The sequence below is a fragment of the Ornithodoros turicata genome, chromosome 1, assembly GCF_037126465.1.
Source record: "Ornithodoros turicata isolate Travis chromosome 1, ASM3712646v1, whole genome shotgun sequence".
Taxonomy (NCBI): Eukaryota; Metazoa; Arthropoda; class Arachnida; order Ixodida; family Argasidae; genus Ornithodoros; species Ornithodoros turicata.
Window position 1 is genome coordinate 215,171,496 of NC_088201.1, and position 25,409 is coordinate 215,196,904.

Consider the following 25,409-nt stretch of genomic DNA (forward strand, 5'->3'; position numbering starts at 1 on the left):
TTTATTCACTTGCGAGTGCTAGACTTCTCCCATTTTTGTCTGTTAATGCACACGAACATAAGACTCTTTGATGAGACACCAGGGACCCCTCTCAATAGGGAACGGCGAGTACCGCACCCCTGAGTTGCCATTCAAGGCAGTTAAAAACTGAAAAACACAAGAGAAATGGCGCCTCTTAGGAGCGCCATTACAGTTTGAGGGAGATTGAGGGAGCTTTGCACAATTTACACAGGGAGCGATATGCCACCTGTTCACATCATAAAAGTCACATTAGGTACTCTACCACAAAAGGCGCGGGTGAATAAACGATAAAAATGGTGAGCTATGACTTTACCTACTTTTTCAAGTCTCCAAGAAGTTAAATATCATACATCTTGAGAAGCGCCCTCCAACACTATTGTTCCACGTGGGCCAAATACTCGTACATTTTGATCGAAAAAAATAAAATAAAACGGCAATAGTTAAGCGCCCACTTTGGGTCATGTCGCGCGGACTGGCATAGGAGGCATTGTAATTCACAAAATAAGTTTCCCAACAAAATCTGAGCGCAGGTGTAGATCATGAGGCATCCGTTGTATCGTGACTATTAAAGAAACCATGGAAGGCTACTTAACAAGCCTACGGACATTCTCAATTTGCTCCTCCGTATTAAGGCATGCACCCTGTGAAATAAGTAGTAAAAATAAAATATTCTAGATTAACGATAGCCGCAAAATGAGGCTGCTACGTCCCGCCTGCGACGCGAAGAGGCCGTGACGTCAAACACAGGGGATGTTGCCGATCGGCAGATGATCTTTTCCGAGGAAATTGAAAAAAATTCAAGCGAGACACCGTCATGAAATAAGTTTAAATTTGATCTGCAGCAAAGATCGTATCTAATGGATGACGCAGAAGCCCACAGGAAGTGTAATATAGCCGTTGATTGTCGGCATATTTACCGGAACATGTGTTCCTCTCTGAACATCTTTTTCTTCAGAAAATGTCTCCGGCGGTGGCCTCTTGGGAGGTTTTACGTACAGAAGAATTCATAGACGATGTGTGCGTCGCTTTATCGCTTCCGTATCGCCACATTTACAATGCTTACGACAGCAGATATTCAAGAACGTCGTTTGTTGTCCAAACACCGAAACCGCACTCTTACCTGGTCCCACGGGGTGTATGCTCTCGGTCGTCCGAAACTGGCTGAGAGGACTGGGAATGGATGACGTAGGCCCGCTTCGAAGGGACCTATCCGGCAATCATGTTGCGTTATTTCTGCGTGGTAACTGCGCTCCCGATGCACTGAATACGGATAAAGGTGAATGCGTTCATGATAGTGAAAGACCGTGAGAATAGCTTCCAGCATAGTACTCTGAATTCGCGAAAACCGTGTCATGATCCCATTAAAGATCCATAAGCGCCATCCGATTCCGGATCTTTCTCACTGTCAGCCAATTAGAGTGAGTAGGAGGCTATTAGTCTTTTCGGTACAGCGACGCCCTATGAGCGCCAAAAGGAGCTCCTTTACGATTCCGTCTCGTGAACCTCAGGAACTATATTCAAACGTGGGCGATGGCCCATGATTGACCGTATACCCAATTTTATTTGTTATGCACTCGACAGATAAAGACACAGAGAAACAAGCAAACAAACAAGCATCATCATCATCAAATCATCAAGAAACAAATGAAGTTATGACACAGAAGTTAGAGAACACAGCTACAGCTAAGCGAACGGAACCTATTCCGTTCTTCTCTTCGCTTATTGTGCAGCCAGGTGGACGTAGTGCAATTTAAGAACACTAACCGACGAGGACAGAAGGAACCACAGAGGACAGGCGTCGAAATTGCAGTATGCATTTCCACCAAATAGGTCAAGTATCTGCCATTGTTCACGTCCACGTAGTCCGAATTGTCCCACGGGAAGTCGTCCATTTCAATAAAACTCTACGAGTACAGCTGCGTATCACAATCGCAAGACTTACGGGCTGCTGGATCCGTTCTGCGCTTACGGTTGCATAGTAAACGTTTCTTCTCTATATCGTAACGTAAATGCAACCAGGTACTGCGGCAGGAAGTTGTGCCGCATGCGGTAGACGACGACGTTAGTCGTTGCTTTCTCCTCCATCTCATTTTTCCTCCACATTCCCACGTCCCTATCAACTCTCAAGAAATTCCTTCTGCGTTTTGCAAAATGTCTGTACATCGCCGTTGTGTTGTTAGTATATTGTTTTGTGCAGTCTTCGGTATGCGTAATCTTCGTTGCATATGCGCTATTAAACATAGCAGAGATATAGGTGACCAAGTGAACGCTATCGCTTCTCGTTTTTCGTCATCCTGGCAAGCTGTACCTGGAGCGAAAGTTCTTGGAAATGAGACAGGTCCGTTCCAGATTGCCAACGGCATGGGGAGGAACAGATAAGGAAAAAAAAAGACTGATATGAGTAACGCATTCATGTTGTGAAACCGTTTCTGTTGTAGAGGATTCCCATCGGTGATTTCTAACACAGTCATGCCAGGTGGTCCGGTCATCCTCTCAGATCATTTCGCTCCAATATATACTGAATCCTAGGAAGTCTTTAAGAAGTACAGCGGCGGAGGAAATAGCTAAACATATCTTATAGTTGTTAAATAAAAATTTCCATGAGAGACTATTCCGAGAACAGCCCTTCCTCGCACTTTTCAGGTTCCGTATCTTAGTAATCATTAAGACCAGGCAGTTATGTTTTCCCAAGATTATTGCCTATGTGCTGCTGTACTGTTTGCTCTTTCTTCTACGTTCTAGCGTTTGAGCAGTCTAGATAAAAGAAATCGCAAAGTCACCCCATTTGCAAAAAAATCACACTTCTTCGGCGCGTAACTGCTTTTCTACAAATAATCGATAACTGACGTGTGTGACATCGCTCTGTTTGTATTTAAACGCACGCTCTTTCCACTCATGAAAAAGATATTGTTGGAAAATCTGGAATGTACCTCCTGAAGTGCGTAAAGGGGGGGGGGGCAAGCGAAAAAACGAGGAACTTCGATTACCTATTTTCCATATTCGCCCACTCGTGACATTGTTCATTATCCTGACAGGTGTTGTCAGGAGTACTGTGCGAATACTGTGAAACCTCGAACCTCGAAGATAGAGCAAACAGTACAGCACACATTGGAGACAAGCGTAGAAAAAAATAACTGTGTGGACTTAACAGTTATGAAGATACCCAACCCAAAAATTGCGAGGAAGCCCTGGGCTCCAAATGATCAGTCCTGAAGATTATTTTTTTTAAACGATTATACGAGATTTTCAGCCATTTCTTCCACCAATGTACTTCCGCCAATGTACTTCCTAAGCACTTGGCTTCAATATATATTGGAGCGAATAAAAATCAGAGAGGTCGACATGACCACCGTGTGTCTGAACCTGCACATTATCTGGTGTTCATCTGTATGCTTCAGCGTAAAAATTTGTTTTATTTTTACTGTTATTATTATGATTATTGTTGTTCTTATTGTCACTATTATTACGTTTCTGTTATTTTAATTATACAATTTACATTTGTTCCTATGTAAAATTTTCACGAGCCACGTAATAATTAATGACCCATCGAAAGTGTGAATTTAATTAGCTGATCATTTACCTGCACACCTGAATACCAGCCCAAAAACTACATCAACCTCGAGGTAATCACACGTGGCGTACTTGTTAGAAAAGCATCGCATTGTTAATCGCTACGTAAATGCAGCCAGGTATTGCCGCAGTAAGTTGTACCGCAAGTTAGACGACGACGTCCGCCGTAGCTTTCTCCTCAAGACCATATTACTTCTCTACATTCCCTCTTCCCAATCAACGATAAAGAAATTCCTGAAGCGCCCGAACAGGCTTCTGCGTTCTGCAAAATCAAGTAATGTCTGTACATCACCGTTCTACTGTTAGTATATTGTATCATGCCGTCTTCGGTATGCTCAGTCTTTATCGCATACCCACTACTAAACATAGCGGAGATATAAGTCACTCGGTCAATGTTATCACTTCTCGCTTTCTGTCTTCCTGGTAAGCTGTACTCGGAGCGAAAGCTCTTGGAAATGCGGCAGATACGTTGTGGATTGCGAAAAGTCTGAAGAGGAACAGATAAGGAAAAAGATCAGTGATATGAACAGGGAATCCATTGAGTGGAACCGTTCCATTGTAGAGCATTCGTAGGGATGATTTCAAACAGAGTACAGATAGGGGGGTGCGGTCGTCCACTCAGATTTTTTTTTTCCTTCGAATATTAATCGAAGCCTAGTGCCTAACAAGTACAGTGGCGGATGAAATAGCTGTAAATATTTTACACTTGTCTTGAAAAAAAATGATCTTCGGGTCTCACAATTTCGAGCACTGCGCTTCCTCCCAATTTTGAGGTTTCGTATCTACGCAACCACTGAGGCCACTCAGTTCATTTTTTCCACGTTTATTGCCAAGATGGTGCAGTACTGTTTGCTCTATCTTTGAGGTCCTATGTTCTGCACGTGTACAGATAAAAAATCGCAAAGCCGCCTCATTTTCAAAACAAAATTGTCAGGTAGTTGATGTGTGCGAAAATGGTTCTGTTTGTATTTAAACGCTCTTCCCAACCACATAAAAGAAACTGTAGGAAAACCTCGTTCGTAATCCCTCAAGCGGGGTGGTTATGGAGTGGTGGTTAGGCAAAAACGTGCATCTTCTGCTGCGTACTTCCCACCCAAGCAGCACAATGTACTGAAAGTCGAGTGCAATGTTACGAGTCTGTTCAAGTCCTTCCACATACCCGTCCACCCCTATTGCACTTGACTTTCAGAACATTTTGCTGCTTGGGCATATTCGCCCACTCGTGACGTGGTTCATTATCCTGACACATGTTGTTCATCACATGCTCGCATAGCGTAGTGCCAGAAATACGCGCAGAAGAAGTGCGATTTTCGCGAATCAAGCGACTTTGCGATTTTTTTTTATCTGGTAACCTGCCGAACCTAGAACATCGAATATAGAGCAAACAGTACAGCAGCAAATTGGCAATATGCGTGGAAAAAATTAACTGCTGCGTGGCCCTAATGGCCACGGAGATATGAAGCCTGATAATTGCGTGGCAGCGCTGTTGTCGACATGGTCAGTCATAAGAATTATTTTTTTAAGTAGATATTTTGATCTATTTCCTTCACCAATGTTCTTTCTAAGTACTATGCTTCAACATACAAGGTGTTTGCTCTAACGTGTCCAGAAATTAAATTTAAAGCGAGCGATAAAAGAAAAGCAAGTTGTACCTTTGTGCTACTTGAGTAAGAAACAGGTATTGCTTCACTAGTAGCACCTATTTCTTAGTCAAGTAGCTGAAAAGTAGCGCTCGTTTCTGTTTTATCGCTCGCTTTAAGTATAATTTCTGGACACGTTAGAGCCGACACCCTGTATATTGGACCGAAAAAAAAATCTGAGAGGTCGACAGGACCACACTGCCGAAACCTCCTTGAAATCACCCCTATGTAATAATTTCTCTGCACGCCACATTATCTGGAGTTCTTCTGTATGCTTCAGCGCAAAAAAAAGAATCACGTTTATTTATTACTGTTATTAGTATCAGTAATATTGTGTTGTCAGTATTGCTGTTCTTATCATTACTATTGTTATATTTTTATTATATAAATTATACTAGTAGTTTACATTTATTCCTATGTCAAAATTTTATGATCAAGCAACATATTAACTCATCGCAAGTACGAACTGAATTAACTGATTATTTATATTCATAGCTGAATATCTGCTCGAAGATACGTTAACCTCGACGTAATCACGCGTGGCCGTAGTTGTCGCATTATTTCAATCTCTGTTAGTTCCCAGCTATGGCTGTGAGAGGCCTACACAAATAGCACACTGTTGAAAAGTGTGGGTGACAAAAGGGGGTGTATGAAGTCCTGAGCTGAATACAGGGGTGACTACATCGACATTCGTCCCTGAAAACACAGGGACAACCTCAAGAAGCACTGGCAGTAGTACAAGTCGAACCGACCATCTCCCAGCCTCCTGGGCAATCTTGAAGTAGCCACTATCTAGCAGGCTCTATATCCACTCCGCAATGCCGCTGCTATTTGATATTTACATGCACTACTCAGTGAAGGTTTGTTTGTTCATCTCCCATAGGCTCGTCCGGTTGTTCAGGTGACGCCCCGCTCACTCTCCAACAACACCAAATATCCTATGGACATTATCACATGTACATCCTATGACATGTATATCCTATCCTATGATATGTATATGACATATCCTATGTACACCCAGGGGATATTCGGTGTACGGCTACCATCAGTGCGACTTCTAGCGGTAAGGCTACGCTATTTCCAGCGCCTATTTAAGTTATTTCGCAGTTTCCTGCAGTTATTCCATTAGGCATTGTACGCATTCATTGAGCTATGACGAACACGAGATTAATTTGCTTTTGATATTGTTATGTTAACTCAGACGTGGTACACAGATAAATATGACATTAATATGTTTATTCCTGTTGGTTATAAACACTTTTTTAAAAATCGTACTAACAGGAGAGGTGGTGGTGTGGCATTACTGGTCAGAGATACGCTGACGTGTGAAACGCTTTGTGAGCTGAGCTCTTGTAATGACATTGAAATGCTCGCAGTCAAATGCCAAAATGATATTTTTGTAGTGGTTTACCGACCCCCGACTACCGGTATCACGTTGCTATTCACTGCCATGGAAAAAAATTTAAGGACGTGTACCGAAAATATGTACAATATCTATGTATGTCGTGACGTCAACCTTGATATGCTTAACGACAACAATCAAGCATGCGATTTCACGAACTTACTGTAATCGTATGGATGTTACAATGTTATCACATATCCTACACGCGTCACCGATACTTCGTCAACGCTGCTTGATTTGATGATAACAAATTGACCCTCTGAGGCAATCACTGCCGGTGTTATCTCTAGTGACACAGGTGATCACATGCCGACATTCATAGTCATTAAAAATTATTGTCATTAGTCAAACAAAGTACACACCTACAAAGGAAATTGCGGTATCATACAGTCCAAAAGATGGGCGATGAGGAAATAAACCAGTTCAGGTCGCAACTGAGTAATACTGACTGGCACGCCGTATTCACCTCAACACCTGCAAACGAGGCGTGTAACAACTTTATGGCTCTTCTTCATCCTATCTATGTTAGTAGCTTCCCGATGCACCGTGTCAAACATCCGTCACGTGCACGTAAACCTTGGATTACGCCTGCACTATTACGTATGTTGCGAAAGAAAAACAGACTCTAGAAAAAATTTATCGAAACAAAAGACTCGGAAGTCTTTGATATCTATAAAAGGTTCCGCAATAGTGTCAACCGTGCCACTAAACAAGCAAATGCGGGCTACTCTCGGGACCTCTTCTCGGGGAGTTGCGACGTGGTCACTGCATGGAAAAAGTTATGGCGCATTTTAAATCCGACTGTTGTGACGGACAATGTTAGTGTCAGTGGCATCTCAGACGATGACCTTCCAAATCAGTTCAATAACTTTTTCCGCAATATTGCATCCTCCAATGCTACTGACCTACCACCTCCATATTACCGCTGTCACGGAATCGATATTCCTCACACCTGCAGTCGACAAGGAGATAGCCACGATCGTCTGAAACTTGAGGAACAGCAAATCTCTCGATTGCGATGTTTTACAGGTTAAACCGATAAAACGTGTTATTGATATTATCGCTGCATTGCTAGCGCATGTATATAATTTGGCCTTATCCCTTACAAAAAAATTGAGCATCTTTCTACAGGAAGTGGGTAGAACATTAATCACCCAGCCATGAGACTTTGTGTAGAAAGTATCCAGACTGTCTACCACCCACGTCACCTTTCTAAGGGCTATTGGAACACACCTTTCTGTAGAATGTCTACCGACATTTGGTGACAGCAAGTCTATCCACTGTCTGGCCAAAGTCTATCCACTGTCTGGCCAAAGTCTACCCACCAGAGATGCCCTTTCTACCGAAAGCACGCTGCACTGCAGTCACTCCGTCGTGAGAAATTCCACCGAATCCTCACACACATGCTAGTCAACAACAACAGAAACTACTATGCACTCTTCAATTGCCATTTATATATGCATATTGTTGTCCATTACAACATTAGTATTGCACAATAAAGTGTGGCCAGATGTGGCACAAAAAAATGGGCAGTTGGGGGCTGTGTTGGGGGCATTGCCCCCCCTAGGGGCTTTCCACTTCTTCGTATTTCTTGTTCTGTTTTTGAAGGAGGGAGCTTAGGGTCCTTTTTATTGGCGCATCAGAACACTGGAACACTGAGCAAGTCTTTCCTGCAAGGTGAGCAAAAAGGATTTATCTATAGAGATACAATGACCTAGGAGATACGTTTGGGCAGAATAAAATTACACTGAAGCTGCATGCAGACCACCTGTACAATATAAGACATGCAACTACCCATTTTGTCCCTGCTGGTAACCTGCACTTGCGCTCAACTTGTATGCTTTAAATTTTTAATGCAGCTCCATATGAATTGTCGGTGCACTCTGCAAGTATCTCGGGTCTGTGCATATCTCCTCTCTCAGTTATTCCACTTGAGAAACCTCACTGGCCTTGGCAATGCCCTCCCCGTCCCCACTCATGAACAGAGACACGGTTGCAGAGCATATATCAGGCTTCAAGGCAAACGTCTGCAACACTGACATCAGGCTGTTTATATTCAGACCCTGAAATTTTCGGTTTTTGTTCTTATTTTTTTTTCTTTCAAATTCTGTGGTAAAAAAACCAGGCAGAAAAGTTATCAAACTGAATTTTGGAGGAAAGTGGGCCCTGCTATGGAATTGACGTTCGTCCTACTGTTTGTCTGGGGTTCCAGAAGTATCAGAATCTGAGCTCAACTGCGTAATTTGTGGAAGATTAGTATTGCCTTGAGCCTATTGCCTACCTTTGGTGCAATTTTGCAGGCAGTAGTTAACCTCAAACCTCAATACAGGACGCAAATTCGAAGAAAAACAGGGGAAACCCTAAAACTTCAGTGCGTATTCATAATGTGAGAGAGCAATATCTGTTGAAGTTAGTAAGTTAATCTTATGACCGACAGTTAACGCTACTATGCCCATGTACGGGGAGCAGTCCACTACTATTTCATACATGACCTGCAACAAGGCTAATTTTCTACATGCACTTTGGAAAACAATACAGGCTCATGTGGGTACACCTATGCACCTCTAGCAAGTTCATCATTCACTGCACATGCATTGTGTTATAAACATACACTACGGCAGAACGCGAAGAGAGACGGAGACGAGAGGTCTTTAGCACCAGGCAGGTCTCTAGCTACAAAGGAGATCTCTGCTGACGAGAGATCTCCTATGTAGCTGGGGACCTGATAGGTTAGCCCAAGTCTTTTTGTGTAATTAAACTTGTTGCTAGTGGACGCTATGGTTGTGTCTCCCCATCGCTCTTCATGTTCTGCCGTAATGTTTGCTTCTCACCAACACGCTCTCCACCTTTTTGCACTTCTGTTAAACATTCTTGAAAACGTAAAAGTCTAACAGCTTTTTTTGTTCTCTGCAATGATGGTGCAAGTCAACACACGAGAGTGATGCTTTTATTCCAGGTTATTATTGGTAAAAGAAAAGCCATGATTAGTTAAAGGGAAGTTGGTCTATATGTCTCGTGGAGGGTAGCTTTGTGTTACTCTAAATTCTTTTTTTGCTGGAAGTGCAATGCTTCATTTACATCATTACTGCACAGAACCACTCAACAGCAGCAACAGGGCATATAAGTGAAACATGGAGTTAAGCTGCAAAATGTTGTTAGATCCAGTACGCTACACCAAAATGTGCTCTACATTAACAATGCGAAACTTTTGGCAAACATACCAAGAACTGCTTTTACACGCCTTGGGTCCAGGGCATCTTTTTGTTCCTGCCCCTTCCCATTGTTGGCGGGCTTTCCAAAGAGACTCTTTTTCTTCAATTCTTCTTCCGTGAAGAGCACCCTCAACAGCGCACGTGCAAAACGGCATGCTGAGCCTCTGTAGGTTTGTTCTAGACGTGCGAGGGTGGATTCTGGAACCATGACACCGTCCCCCAAGTCAACCTGATGAAGGTAGGGGAATAAGAAAAGATGACTTTGCACACGTTTGTAAAAGGTAACAACAGTGCACAGTGTGCATACACAGCAGTTGAGGTACTGATCTTGACCAGGGGCTAAATAGAAAGTAGCACTTTTAATTGGATGCTGAACACTGATACAAGACTACGTACAGGCTGCGCTGTATTTTTGGCAATAGAACACTTCACAGACAGAGCAATAAAAGTAAGTCGGGCAGTATTCTTCTGCTACCATGAGGCGTGACATGAAGGTATCACCTGTTTGTAACTCAGCCTCCGGTTACCTTTTACCATTCTTTTCATGACGTGTTCCATTTCCAAAAATAAAGAACACACTGTCAATGAGAGTAGGAGACAACAAGCTAGCTGGTGGTATGACGTAGCATGAGAGCAAATGAACTGTGAGCAGAAGAAAAACAATGATACACCAGCACATAAACGTTTACCTGCATCAGGAGATCACTGCAGGACAAAGCTAAACACAAGAGTGAAATATCGGGGTACTTGGATGGGAGACATTCTCAAGGGAATAAAACATCACGAAACTAACACACACAGGACAGATGCACCTGTGCATATGTACTCGCGTCTGCAAACGCAATATCGCAAATTCGTTTGGCAAAGGGCAAAATAATTAAATAAATCGCCCATGCAAATAGAAGTTACACAGCCCCCTCTTCCACAACCTCACTTCGGTGAGGGTGTGGGACTTACTGAGCTGAGCTGATGCACAAAGCAGAATAAACATCTAAAAAATAGAAAGATAGAAATGATGTGCCATCAAGAACTGTCCACTGCGCTACACAGAGACAGTGATAAATGGAAATTCGGAGGCTACCTGTGTGGTGCCGGAGTTACAAATAGGTGCAACGTCGAAAGTAGCACCTGCACCATTCCACGCCATGTGATCCACAGGTGCTGCTTAACCTCCCCTCTCCCCCAGATTTCGACGGGTATCTGTTCTTCTGTGCGTGTGACTTCGTCTGTGAGGAAACCCCATGTCCTCAGATGACAAAATGCACAGTGTTGGCGGAATGTCTCACAGAAATTTGGCTACCTCTTCCAAACCACCATTGCTTTATCCAGTTACCATTGCTGCTGTGACCAAACTAATGCATGGATCATATGGTCTCATTTGCTGGCTGGAAGTCCATTTTGTCATATTTCACATACCTTAGTCTCCCAACGACAAGTTACTGATTCACGAATTATGACAGATATTTGGGAATTCTCTTAAACTTTAAACTTCTTCATATTTATAACAAAATTTCATCTGCATAACTTTTGGTCAACTGTGTATGTACAAATCAATGAACAAAAGCTTCAAATATCAAGCAGCATGGGAACTTTTACAACTACGTACTAGTTTTTTTTTTTTTTTTAACACAGCCTTTCGATGTGAGGAGGTCACAGTGGATGTGTGATCAAGGCTTTGTTTTATGTGTTGCCTTTTCAGGATGTCTTCCAACCTTTACTGTACAAATTCCTTTTCCATGTTCTCTGACAATTGGGGGGCTTGTTCCTGATATGGGCACGGCATTCTAGTCAGGATTAATTTGTCAGATCTTGCCAGGTTTTAATACATGATGCCCATTTCATGGCATTGCTTTTTACAACCTGAGAAGGAGCCTACACAAGTTTTCCGAGAAATCAGGGGTGTGTTCTTTTGCGATTGCTCAAGAAGTCTGTGACCACATAAACCTGCCCAGTTCATCTGTAACTTGCACATGTGATGTCTATCTGCATCCACACCCATCAGCATGACAACTTACGGTTACACTCGCAAAAACTGTGCTGGTGTTGCAGGTGATTCACATTTACCAAAAATTATTCTCACAGTGATGCAAATGGTCGCCTCTTTCACTTTTCATGCAATGTGAGTCATCAATATCAGTCGTGAGAGTAATGACAGCAAGTTCATCACAAGTATTACGTCTCAAAATTGGCTACCAAAGAATAATCTTCAGCACAACTTTCATTCAGGAAGCTAAAGAAGACATGAATTCACAATGTGCAGATAATTCAGGGATACAGGCGATATTCAACACGGCAGGCTGCGGCATGGGTGGTACAGACGCTCCTGCAATTCATCACTTTGGGTGCGGATTTGGACAGGGCGTATGCAAGTTGTGGATGCAGGTATATGTAGGTATATGTAGTAGCCACCTTATTCTGACAGATCCTTATAAGAAGGCCATTCCCATACCAAGAACAAGGCTCCTCCACAGGTATGACTGACAAGTGTAGCTTGCACACGACAGCAACCTAGGCTTATGACTGTGATCAAAGTATATGTAAATGTAATGTTTGGTGCCTTTCACAGAAGAACCAGTTATGCACACAAATCTAGATAAAAGACTTGGTTGCAGCTACCTGCACGCCCCAGTTTTTGTACAAACTGCTAATTTATGTGATTTTTTGCTGCAAATGCTGCTCAACATTTCAAGCTGAGTTTTTTTTTTGTGTGTGTATGTGTGTGTTTGGTTCTTGAACAGTTCAGATATTATTTACAAATATTATGAAGAAGATATTTATTTACTGTTTTAAGGAAATTTCAAAATGTTATTTGCAAATCACGCGTATATCGCTTCAGGTTCGCCGATCAAGGTGTGCAAAGCGCGACACAATGGACTCCGAGCTGTCAAATGAGGCGATTCCCGACACAATCCACGCATTGTTTGGGTCACAGCACGTTAACAAAGTGATGGTGGTTTGCAACGGATGACCGTACCTTGACCATGCATCTTTTAGACTAACACTGGACTAATAAGGAATCAGTAAAGAAATCCTCAATGAAATACTGGGGAAGGGACAAGCAGTGGAATGGGACAAGCAGCACCTTTGATCACTTGCTGTGGAACAGCCCACTTGTTTGTAAGTACCAGAGATGGCCTCCAACTTCCGTTTACTGCTCACACTGTCGTATGCCCTGATCAGTTTTTAATGACACACCCTGTATATACAGTGTCTTTTTCATTGCAAGCATAGCACTACCTAAAAAGGGCAATATAAGGCTGGAGGTTATCTTTTAGGTGCAACTTGAGCTAGAAACAGGTGTGACACAAATAGCACAAATTGTAGCGACCATTTTGCTTTGGGTGCTCTGTTTGTGGAACACTGGTTCCAACAAGAACGACACCCTGTATAGATTACATATGCAACAGTAACGGATGTGCTCAATGCCATTCTGCTTCCAGACCGCCATCTGGTCCTGGTAATTTTCTTTCATTTTAACTGAACTAAAATAAAATTTCTTTAATTGAATTTAATAAAAAATTTCAAAATTTCCAAAGCAACTATGATTTTCTGGGTGAAGCTGAGAAAGCATATCAAATTTTGGCAAATTTACTGTGCCCTACTCTGCAGAGCATCGGAAATAACATACATACAGGGTACCCAGTGAGATACTAGTAAAAAACTAGTTAATAAGCGTGTCTATCAAACTTTACTCTTTTTTAGGTTTTTCCTGACAATTTTCACAGAATTCACTGGCTATCACGGTTTTGTTCGACACGGGCAGAGAGATTTGGGCCTGGACCGCTTCCTGAAGCACAAGGCCCAGCCGAGCCCTGGGCTGGAGGGCTACGGCCCACTCTTTTGCAACTACACGTGTTGTCGGTGCCTTACATGCCTTAGACTGTGCACTTATGACACCCGTCCCCGCTTTCATAGCAATAGTAGTGGGCACGTTGGACCAATAAAAGTTCAGGCCAACCCCAAATTTGGCAGAAGCATATGGCCCGCGCAAGCCTGGCCACCTAGCCTGTGTCAATCTCTGCCATCCATAACGTTGTTTTACGTCCAAGGCCACTCAGCAAACTAACCATTAACGGAAAATGTGAATCTGACACTGAGTCCCACAAACTGGGATATTGCACCAAATCCGCATTAGTAAACTTCCCTACCTTTCGATGCATTTTGATATTTTCCTTGACAGTTCCCCAACTTTCAGTGCCATGTTGAACCCCCATGACAACTTCCTATCTTCCAGGTTGGTTGACACAACTGTCATCATCATTACATAATATAATGAAAACAGTTATATAACATAATTAGGACGTAGCCTGCTAACATAATTATGGAGATACACCGATGAAACCTAGCACAGTAGGTGACAAAAATGTTTGTGAATGTCATCGAACTGGTTGTCAAATTTTGACATTTTCTCAGTGGACACCCTGTAGAATGGCAAGTGTTTTTTGGCTTCTCCCTTCCAATGCTGTGCAACACCGCCTTGAAAACAAGCGACAAAAGGGGGAAGCAGCGTCGCAGCTTCTTTACAGCAAGGAAAGGCGTCCAATTTTCAGACTACCATCATTAGGCAATTTCTTCCTCCTCAGGGGATGTTTCATGCACAGTTTTTGACATGAAGAAACAGCATTTTTTCCTCTTTCAATAGGTTTTGTTAGCCATTTTGTCGGAAGCAATGAAGGGTGAAATAGGACAAACATATCGTGTTTCAGTCTTGACCAGAAGAATATGAGGCTGTTACTGTTTCTGAGGCGACAAAATGCTGTTGAGCACATTCTTAATCATTGTGGAGACACTTGTAAATGTTTTACAGTTTGGTTGGGACACCCTGAACAGAGATGCAATTTACATACTGTTGTGCTGTGATAATCTCCAGCCTCTACCAGATATCATGGGCTTTGAAGTCCATGCTTTTTCTCTCTTACCTCTTGCTTCCTCAGCTCACCATTATTCATCTTTTTTTTTAGTTTTGTCAGCTGCTGAGCAGCCACTGCCCTAAAAGTGACTTCAAGCCATCGACAAAATTATCACACGTGATCACCTTAAATACGCCATGAAAGAACTCAGCTGGGTTGGTGACAGCAAGTTTGCTGCACGTTCAGTGCTTAGCTATGTATAACATACAACCATGACCTTCCTCATGTTATTTTGTTTATAACAAATTTTGAAGTAAACTACCCCACTCCACTAAATATGCTGGCACATTACACTCCCAACACGAAATGAGTGATCCCAACACCAGCACTGGGCAGTGTGCTTAGGTAAGTTTGGTGAATTTTAGAAAGAAGTTCCCAGATATTTTCATTTGACTAGCCACTGGGTATCAAGCGATGCACATGTCCTCTAAAATGTCACTAGCATGCACCTAAGCACCTATTTGCCTATGTTTACCATGGTAGGCTCGCGTGTGGTGCTCTCTCCTGGGCTTTTTATGTTCCTCACGATACGCTTCAGTGTTCTCACTGTTCTTTGTAAGTCTGAAAATTAAGCAGTTGTTATGCAGGGCCTGCACATATCATCATGCACTCATGGCCACTGTTAGCATAGGGCTATAAAAAGCAGGAATCGCTCAGTGGGTGTGGGCTAGTTAATGGGCCTCGCTTTGGTTAAACAAGACCTGGATGCTCACACTTGCAGAAAAGGATAAATTGCAGTAATAGATCCAGGTAGGACAACACAGAAGTCAGGGCAACAAAGGAAGAATGTCCCCAATGTTTTCACCAATTCCCACAGCCTTTCCCACATGACATCATGGATATCATTTTGTGTTCAAATGAATAAATGACATCGTGCCACTACATGCTATTGCCACGCAACAGTTTCAAAGGACAACTGGAGAACACACAAAACAATGCACAGCTTTACCTCTTTCTCTGCACGTGCCAGAAGATGCCAGAAGCTTCAAGAGCCATTGCCTGCTTTTTTGTTGATGCTTGTGTTGCTTCTGGAATTTTCAGCTCAGTGTTTAAAAGCATGTGAGCTCCCAGCCAGAGCATTCTTTTGTTTCAGTTCGCTTCAGAGAGCTACTGTTTTAGTGCCCTGCAGCTAAGCAACTCAATAAACAGTGCAGGTTTCCCAACAAGCTCGACTATGTCAATGGTGTAGACAAGAACATAGCGCTGCTTCCTGTTTCCTCCTCACTCCCTCTATTATCCTGGCAAAACAAAAATGATAGCCAAGAACTCGATAGCAATACATTTGGCAGGAGTGATGATGTTAGGATGCAATTTTAGGGAACGGTGGGAAACAATTGATTCAGATATCTGACAAGCAACTTACAATCAGAATATGCAGAGGTGAGGAGCACTTGTGGTTACAAACCGTTTTCGACATCTGGGTATACTTGAATTTCAACCATTAGAAAATACTGTGTTCCTTAATGTTCCCTGCTGCTTCTCGACATGTGGCTAGCCAATCCTACCACTCCTAACTCCGAGATATTGTTGTTTGATTTAAATACACTGTAATAAAACGCTGCTTTGAAGTCAACAACCGTGGTTGGTTTGACCTCCAACCCCGTGGTGGAATGGCTGTATTCGTACATGTTGTTCCATGCGGTCTTTAGTACTTCTCAGTTGGTGGCTACCAAATTCTACCATTCTTTATTCCCTTATATCAAGTGTTGGCAACTGGAAACCAGAACAAAAAAAAAAAAAAAATACTGAGTGGATCATGCAATTTAAGTTCAAAGGAGGGTCACGGTCTTGGAGAGCCCATGGTTGAGATGGGGAGGAAGCTTCTCGTGTGTCTAGTGAGGTTGCTTCCGTCTTACAGCGAGGGGGAAAGGCTGGTGTCAGAGGTTATAGGCGTCCCCTCCCTCTCTCTGGCTACACTGACACCATCGAAAACGTTCTGCTGTGTGGGTCAGCGTAACCTGCACTGATGGGTTCTCTCGGCACCATGCTCACACTGCCGCACTACACTAAGCCTCACCGAAACAGCCAGTGGAGTTCACCATATAGGGTTCTTCATTTTCGGGTTTTATGCTTTTCCAAATTCTGGAGGGAAAAATCAGGTGCTATTTACGCCCAGGAATTTTGAGAGAAATCGGACGCTATGATCTCTCTTTGATATGTCACTGTGGAATTTTCAGGTGAAACGAAAAGGTATAGGAAACAAGCCACTGCTGTGACACTGGGTCGAGAAACAAGAATCTTTATATTTCTGCTCGGAACTGGGGCAGTAAATGACCGCGGTATTCAAACACTTGCCCGAGCTCCACAAAAGCTTGTCTTTGACTCCTGCAGGAGGGAATCATAAATGGAGGACAAATAGGTTGTCACAAATAGCTCTCTTTGCTGATATTATGATTAATTTTTCCAATGGTTTACCGAGAACGACAAGTTTAAGAACCTCAAGGATTGCAGGTATATATAGTGTTTTACCCGAATTCTTGAATATTTGTGCGGGAGGAACTATCATGAAAAATCGGTTTAACCCAAAAACGGAGAACCTTAACCATATACAAAGGAGATGTTTACAGATGACAAAAAAACAAACAAACAAAAAACTAGAATCAAATTAAAGAAAAGGAACAACTCTGGTTCAGTCTGCAGCACAGTGGCAAGACCAGTACGCAGAGGTGGGCGTTTGTCCTCACGACCCTCGCCCTCACCTCAATTTTCTGGGAAAAAGATTTTTCTCACCTCACCTGAAATTTTTTTAAAAATATTTTCCTCGCCTCAAATTTTTTTTAAAGACCTCATCAGAAAAATTGGCCCTCACCTCACCTCAAATATCATGAGGTGAGGAAACCCTCACCCTCGCACGCCCTCGTGAGGGTGCTCACCTCTGGCAGTACGTCATCCCTCAGGAAAATTTTTCTTAATTTTAACGAAAAACACATTTGATACTTTCTGGTATGCTTTAGACAAATGCTCGGCCTACGAATTTTGCGCATTAAAGTGATTTTGTTAAAAACACCTCCTTTGTACATTTTTATTTCCATAACAAAATGAGGTCCAGATGCCAAGTTATTTCCTTGAACTAGCCACTAGTACTAGACTAGTCGTCAAATAGTAAAGTCTAGTAGATGCTCACCACCAAAGTAAAAATAGCCAGTGAAATCCAGTTTGTGGATACACTGTTAAATTCCTGAGGTTACAATGAACTGACTTTTGCGGCACCAGTTTTCGCGCCCACACTGGGGCAACAAGAGCCATGACTTTGCTCAGCCATAAACGTAAATTTCCTGCACCAGAACGCAACAAGCTGTAATGCTCTATGAGCTCTCAGTGAGTAGCAGCTGGCCCTAGATGGTATGATTGTTTTCTGGATACATGGCGTTCAGTGGAACCTGGTGTCTAGACAGTTAGCGTAAGAGCAGAAAATACTCTATTGTGAGGCATCTTGTGTGACCTAGGAGCACCCCACTTTTTCGTCCAGAAAGAAAAGACAAGGTCAAGCAGGACCTTGATGTTTTCGTGTAATACTGCCCACCTACTTTCTATGATGGGCTCTCTTAATTTTGGACTTCAACCCTCTGGTGGTGGAATGCTTCAGAATTTAAAACAAGCCTTATCAATCCCACAGATGGAACAAATATTCGTGTCCAAATTTAATGGTTCAGCAACATGACCAGGCCTACTGTTATGGGATAAGGGACGTAGGAAGCTCACTGTTTAACATAATTTCCTCCCCACAGAAATCTTTACTCAGCCCTATTCCCTCCCATACTGTATTGAAGCGACTTATGGCGGAAAACAAATCGTGACAGATGAGATAATGGCCACCAGAGCAGAGCTTTGCCAGCCTATCTAGTGCACAGACCACATTGAAATCAGAAAGGAAGCATTACCTATCATGTCTTGCTGCTCCGCAACCTTCCGTTCAAGGTCTTCGTTCCGTTTCTGCAGGTCTTTTACTTGGTCAACGTGGTTGCAGCAGTTGACCTGCTGTCAAGAAAGTTCGACTAATATAAGTTTCAATTTATAAATAACACTATATTGGACATATTTGATTCTATGTGTATCTGGCGACACAAGGTTGATTCACTTATTGCGTTTAATGGAGCGGATACTTACGTTTTATGAAAGTCAACCCTTTGTCAGTACGCACTTGCTTTAATTCAAAGTTATAACACACCTGTGATGCCTGGGTCGATGCTCGCGCTGCCAACCTGTTTCGACGCCGCTCCATTTTTGATAGTTCTCCTGCAAAGCACCGTATTTAGTTCAGTTACTGTTAGTGTTGATCCGGTACTATCCAGTTTTCGAATCACACAGGACAGACGCCTACGCTACGTTCAGACAGAAACATACGAATAATTACAACAACTGTATTACACCAGTTCAACTTCTTCAATCAACAAATGCTCACCTGCAGCTATAATATAGGCTTCTGCTGGGGGTTCCTTGTCCTTCCAAGTTACCATGAATGTGCGTCCCGCAAGCGTCTCCACTACAGTCGGATCAGTCATAATTTCTGTTGCCGTCGCGACATCGGTGATCTTTCTTGTGGGGTACACGTCCCACGCCTCAGCCGTTGCCCATTTGACGAGAATGTGGCTCATTTGTGTTACGACAGAACTAATCAATGATTAAAAGTGGCCCAGACGCCCAAGAGCGAAAGAGAAGTGCAAAGCGCGGGAAGTCCAGACGTGGATTCTTAAATGGCTTGGCTTGTCTTGCGATACTGGCGATACCATCTGGGGGTGGAGGGGGAGGAAATGTTTTAATGGTTTCAGTCATCCCTGGACGAAAAAAAAAAACATATGCAAAGTATGTCTGTAGAAATTATTATTACTACCAGTACTTCTCGGTGCTGTCGATGACCGTGACCTAACATCTCCCGACCATCCCGACCCCGACTGCGCAGCTTTCGCTTTCGTCTGCTTTGCTATCGCGCCTGTCGCGTCTGCAGACGAGTTCGTTTGTTGTTTCAAAATGTATGCATTATCTGCGACGTGGTAATGTGGTTTAGATAGTACGAATGATAGTATGAATGATATGCCGGCGTCCCTTTGTCCCTGTTAACTATGCCGAAAAGATATCGACAATGGTTGTTCGACGACAATGTTCCGAAACCACGCACGACGAAGTTCAGGCACGAAAGAAGCGCCAGGATGTCGTCGCTTTCCTCGGAGCTTGAGCATGCACCACCGACTGGTGACCAAGGACCGAGCGAAGCTCCCGGTGAGGGTGGCAGCGAAACATCAGGTGACGAGGATCGGCAATCAGTGTGGGAAAGTGGACAGGTGGACTGCGGAGCAGGAAGCAGCATGGACGACACAAATATAGTGAGTACGACGTGCTTCCGTTTGTTATTTCTCTTCTTCTTCTTCAGGGGTAGGGTGTGAGATGTGTTGTTTTCGTTACTTTTGTACGGAGTCGCACACACCGTACGTCAACACAGCGCTAGGGGGCGGGGGGAGCGGTCTTAAAGAAATCTCGTGCTTTGCGGCACAGCATCATCCAGGAGATAGGATTTTTGCGTAGGGAACACAGCCGTATGGGGGAGGGGTCCGTACCCCTGCCCCCTCAGTTCCAAACTTCAGCATGGGGTTCAACTGGTCCACCCCAGCAAGCACCTGCCTTTTGTCCACGCGGACACCCTTTGGAAAAATATCCTGGATCGGCCCTTGGTAACTACTTACATTTCAAAGAAAAATATAGCCAACCGAAATTTAGTTACTCTTTCTCTGAAAGTAGAGTGAAAGTATCAGTGAAAGTAAGATGCTTTCAAAAATGAACTGAGGTATAGCTACAGTCAATTCCTAAAAATAGTACTTAAGTTATATCGCTGCACGAGTCGACCTCTTTAGGCCAGTGTCTAGCTAAAGCGTCTCGTGTCTGGCACGTGCATGGCCCGAGCCTAAACAGTTCCTTAAGGTTGAAGTCCAACCCTTCTGGCCCAGCCTGGGCATGACAGTTTTCAACTTTTCAGTCTGAGCTACGTTTTTGCTCATCCTCAGATACCAAATTTCAGCCACATAACCTGATTTTATAATTTTTTCACTTGCTATAGCAGAGGCAGACCTTACAAGGGCACGCACTGCCAAGTCTGAGCCCAGCACAGGCCCACTGAACTCAGCCTTCACCCATGGCCCGGCCTGCCTGAAAATCGCGGTTTCATCTATTTTGGGTCACAGAACAAGGAACAGGAGTCGAACACAAAAAGGGATTTTCCCCATTACACACACATGTAGCACCCACGAAACTCTGAGAACCTACACTAGGCTTCTCTGGTCATGTACCCTTCAGGGGTTGCCATTGTCAGACTTAACCTGTTGATGCACTTGTGGCTTGCTCGTTAAGCTAGGCTGATCTCTTTGGCCAGTCACAAGAGCAGTTTGGGTTTTCTGGATACATACGTTATATTTAACAAGCCAGTTAACGAGTATGAAACTAGTCAAAGTCACTGACAGATTACTTGTAATTCAACCAATACTGCATGATAAGAATGTCTAACAAAACCTTGTTGACATGTGAACCACTTGGCACATATTCAAAAAGACCAGACAGTAGAGTACAGAGTAAGAATGTTTTCACTCTCGTTTACAGGGCGCACATAGAAGTGATACCCCCAGAAAACAAGAGGGCTCTCTTGAATTGGCAAATATTACAGAGAGCTCTTCCACTGACACAAGTGATGACGACAGTGCTTCCATGACAGAAGATGTTGCGAAAACAGAACTGGTAAGCAGTGTGATTCAGCCTTTGCTGTGTGCTTGTTGTCCTCTGATAACAACTGTTTCAAAGAAGACTCTTAGAACAATGAGGATGACTCTGATAGCCTTAAGGGACAGTGTCGTTGTCGTTGTTTCCGGAGCTCCTCTCTAATTACGTTCACAGGCAAAAGGGATTCGTGGTCGTACTGGTCTCTTCTAAAAAAAATAATTATAATCATAGAACTTTAAAGAAATACACACACTAGTGTGTGTATGACTGTTGCCTTCGCTTTACGACATCATTCGGATTGAACAAAGGCATGCCTTCTCCAAAGATGACTATGACTATTTCTTTTACAGGATGAGCCGCTTTACCCTGGATCACGGATCACTAGAGGAGAAAGCTTGGTCCTGATTTTGGCACACAGCCTTCGCCACGGCGCAACAAAGGAGGCGACAGAAAGTGTCTTAAAGCTTCTTGAAGCCCACCTGCCTGAGCATGCTGCATTACCAACATCCAAGTACCTTTTTTTCAAAGAGTTTTTGTCCAGCCATCAAACGATGTCTTATCACTTTTACTGTCCAAAGTGCCTTGAATACCTTGGTAGCAGGGAGGAGGAACCACTTCGCTGCAACACATGCTCTGTGGAGTTTGACATGAACACGCTGACTAAGGAGTTCAGCTATTTTCTTTCTTTTGATATTGGTGAGCAAGTGAAAGAAAAGCTTTCAGCCCCTGAGCTTGATTTTAAGCAGTTGTCCAGGTCTCTTGCTTTTGATGTGGGCGAAATCACAACAAGCAAAGGCTATCACGACTTACCAACTTGTGACAATGACTTATCAGTAACCTGGAATACAGATGGTGTACCGCTGTACGAATCCTCAGGCTACAGTATATGGCCACTGTTGCTACAGATCAACGAACTGCCCCACACACTCCGCTCAAAACACATGCTCCTGGCAGGGCTATGGTTCGGACCAAAGAAGCCAGTCATGAATACCTTCCTAAAGCCTTTCGTTCATCAAATGAACATCTTATCAAGTACTGGGATTGTTTGCGTAGACTCTCAGGGAAATTCAAATACAATTCGCATCTTTCCTGGTCCATGTACCGTGGACACAGTAGCCAGAGCCATGGTCATGAACATGAACCAGTTTAATGGTTCACATGGCTGTGGCTGGTGTGTCCACGGAGGTGAAGTTGTGCCAAAGGGGCATGGCCATGTGCGTGTGTACCCCATTGTGTCACCCCAACCTAGTGCTAGAACGCACCAGTCCTTTCTGGACTGTGCTTCTGATGCTGAGGAGTCTGGAGAACCTACATGGGGCATAAAGGGTCAGAACATACTGTTTTTGTTGACGTTCTTTTCATTTCCAGCAAGTTTTGTCGTTGACTACATGCATGCTGTTTGCTGTGGCTTTGTGCGGCAAACAACATGCATGTGGTTTGACACCAGAACAGCCTTTTCCTATAGCATTGGGTCTCTTGTCAGTGAAGTTGACAGACGGCTTCATGATGTACGTCCCGTGTGGGAAATCGCACGACTGCCTCGGTCATTAACATTACGTAGGTATTGGAAAGCCTCAGAGTGGCAGCACTGGCTTTTATTTTATTCACCCATAGTTCTGCGTGGGCTACTTCCACATGCCTATTATGATAATTGGATTCAGTTTGTGGGACTTATGCACTTCTTTCTGTCAGACACTATCCCAACAGAAAAGTTGAGACAAGCTCGTAAGGACATGATCTCTTTCTTAAAACGGTATCAGGAGCTTTATGGAAAAGAACAAATGACCTACAACTCACATCTTTTGCTGCATCTTCCCGATTCTGTACAGACATGGGGGCCCCTTTGGAACTATTCAGCATACGGTTTTGAAAGCATGAATGGGCAGCTTGTGCGCTTTGTAAATGGGACACGTTACGCACAGTGGCAGGTAATTGAAAAGTTTTCATATCTTTCTGCCCTCCCATTGCTTTGGGAGAAATGTGCACACTTTGAAAGCAAAGACTCCAAGCAGGAACTAATGCAGTACTTTCTAAAGGGCTATCATCTAAGAAGACATGCAATCACTATTGGAGGTGTCGTCCTTTATGGAAAGGGTAAAACCGAGGGTCAAGGAATGTCATACAAAAAAGTTCGCATTAGTGGGCTAACATACTGTGTGCAGTCCCTGGACAAGTCACGACGCCATAATTCTTACATACGCATTTCTGGCAGCTTTGGGATCATCACCAAGATAACAGCAGTGTGCAGCCTGCGGCATAGTCAGTGTACCTGTGCCAAACAGATCGTATTTCAAGTTACGAGGCTTGCCACAGCACGTTCTTTCCTTGATTGTTTCTGTGGAACGTTGGTATACGAAGTTGTGCACACTGATGAGGTGCTAGACATGGGAAGCGACCATGTAGAAAAGTGCATTGTCCTACAGCATTCACCAAAAATCTTGCTGTGCCCTATCAAGCGTGCATCTATTTTTTCAGCAATGTAAGTTGCATCTTGTTAACTTCCTCTTGCTAGCTCTGTATCCAGTATGCACAGCACACAACACACTATACTTCTCTCCAAAGTTAATAACACTGTTCCACACTGGTTTTGGTTCCTCAAGCACATGTTTGGGATCACGTGATGTCCGAGAACACAACTCTGCTACAACTGCTACACTGCTACAACCAGTTCCTCGCAAATGATGTGCAGCTTCATTTTGTAAAGATTTGCTGTCTCACGCATATACTCTTCAGAGTGCTAAGCTGTATGTTTCCAATTGCAGTTTCTCCTTGCCAATTGATATTTTTGTTTTTTTCTTTCTGTCATAACAGTATTGTGATGTGGAACTGGTATATTGAGGCAAGGGAACGATGTGTGTTACTTTCTGTGTAGCCAACATGCCATGATCCGAACTACTCTATAACTATGTAAATAATTATGTGACTCCTGTGTAAATAAGAGCTGTGTAACACTGCCATATTCATGCTTGATATCTTGTTTGGGTGGTGCTGCTATATATTGTTTGGATGTTTTGCTACTGTTTTGTGCATTTATTACTGCTTTTTCAAAAGGCATGTGCCAAGAAAAAAATTCACGTATGTATGCTGTATGTATATGCTGGGTGTTCTTTTTTTTTTTTATTCAATACAGAGTGCTTCACAAACACAGTGAGAAAAAGACGAGCACTACTGCAACTTGAGTTATAAACTTGAGTTATCAAAAATGGAGCTGGTTTGTAGGTCAAGTAGCAGTAAAGTAGCACATTTTTTTCTTTGTGTTATTGCTACATTGCTATTGCTGTCTTTGTGAAGTGCTGTATATCAAACTAAAAAAAAAAAGAACACCGTCTGTTACTTCATTCAGAGTTCGATACGGGCCAGACATAACGAAGGCGCAGCCACAGGCCCCTCCATTTCTTCTCAGTTTTCTAAATTTGTGTTGCACAGGTGCACAACTGTGAAAGGTGTGAGGCAGTTTACAGACAAGTGCCAGCTGCTGCTGCTTTGTCAATGTCCTGTTTGTTTCATGTCATTACATAACTGTGACTCATAACATTGGTATTAAAAATTGTTCCACTCACTGTGATGCTCTAATTTCTGTGGATTTCACTTATGCTGCCCCATTGCATAAACATCTGCAGTCCTTAATTGTAGAATTATTTGTGATAGAACTCTTAATCAGAAATTTAGAAACTTTTTCTTAGTGAATATAATATTTTATTTGTTTTTGAACGTCTCGCTTTTACAAACTCAGCTCAAGTTAGCTTGCAAGGTCAAGGTCAAGTTAATGCCATTAACGTGTAATGTAATCAGTAAGTACATTCGAAATTATTACCATCCGTAATGAACAGCATGAAAGCGTTATTGTAGTGGTACATTGACAGTCTACCAACAGTCTGTATACCAAGTCGTTAAAATGACCACAGCGGTGAAAGCCAAAGCAAGTATACAAGAGGTAGGTAGACTGTTTGTA

At 43.1% G+C, this 25,409-nt stretch overlaps 1 protein-coding gene across 2 annotated transcripts; it reads right to left on the reverse strand.

Annotated features, from left to right (window-relative positions):
- Positions 1–8,158: 8,158 nt before the first annotated feature.
- LOC135376413 (uncharacterized) lies at positions 8,159–19,455 on the reverse strand. Of its 2 annotated transcripts, none has more exons than XM_064608926.1 (6): positions 19,158–19,455; positions 18,924–18,991; positions 18,637–18,730; positions 15,231–15,316; positions 9,855–10,074; positions 8,159–8,303 (listed from the first exon to the last, which is right to left on the reverse strand). In XM_064608926.1, the coding sequence occupies exons 1-6, from the start codon at positions 19,348–19,350 to the stop codon at positions 8,197–8,199; spliced, it is 768 nt and encodes a 255-aa protein (XP_064464996.1). In that variant the 5' UTR covers positions 19,351–19,455; the 3' UTR covers positions 8,159–8,196. The 2 variants fall into 2 exon arrangements, with proteins under 2 accessions (XP_064464996.1, XP_064464989.1); XM_064608919.1 differs by having other exon boundaries at positions 18,637–18,733; positions 19,158–19,454.
- Between the last annotated feature and the right edge of the window lie 5,954 nt (positions 19,456–25,409).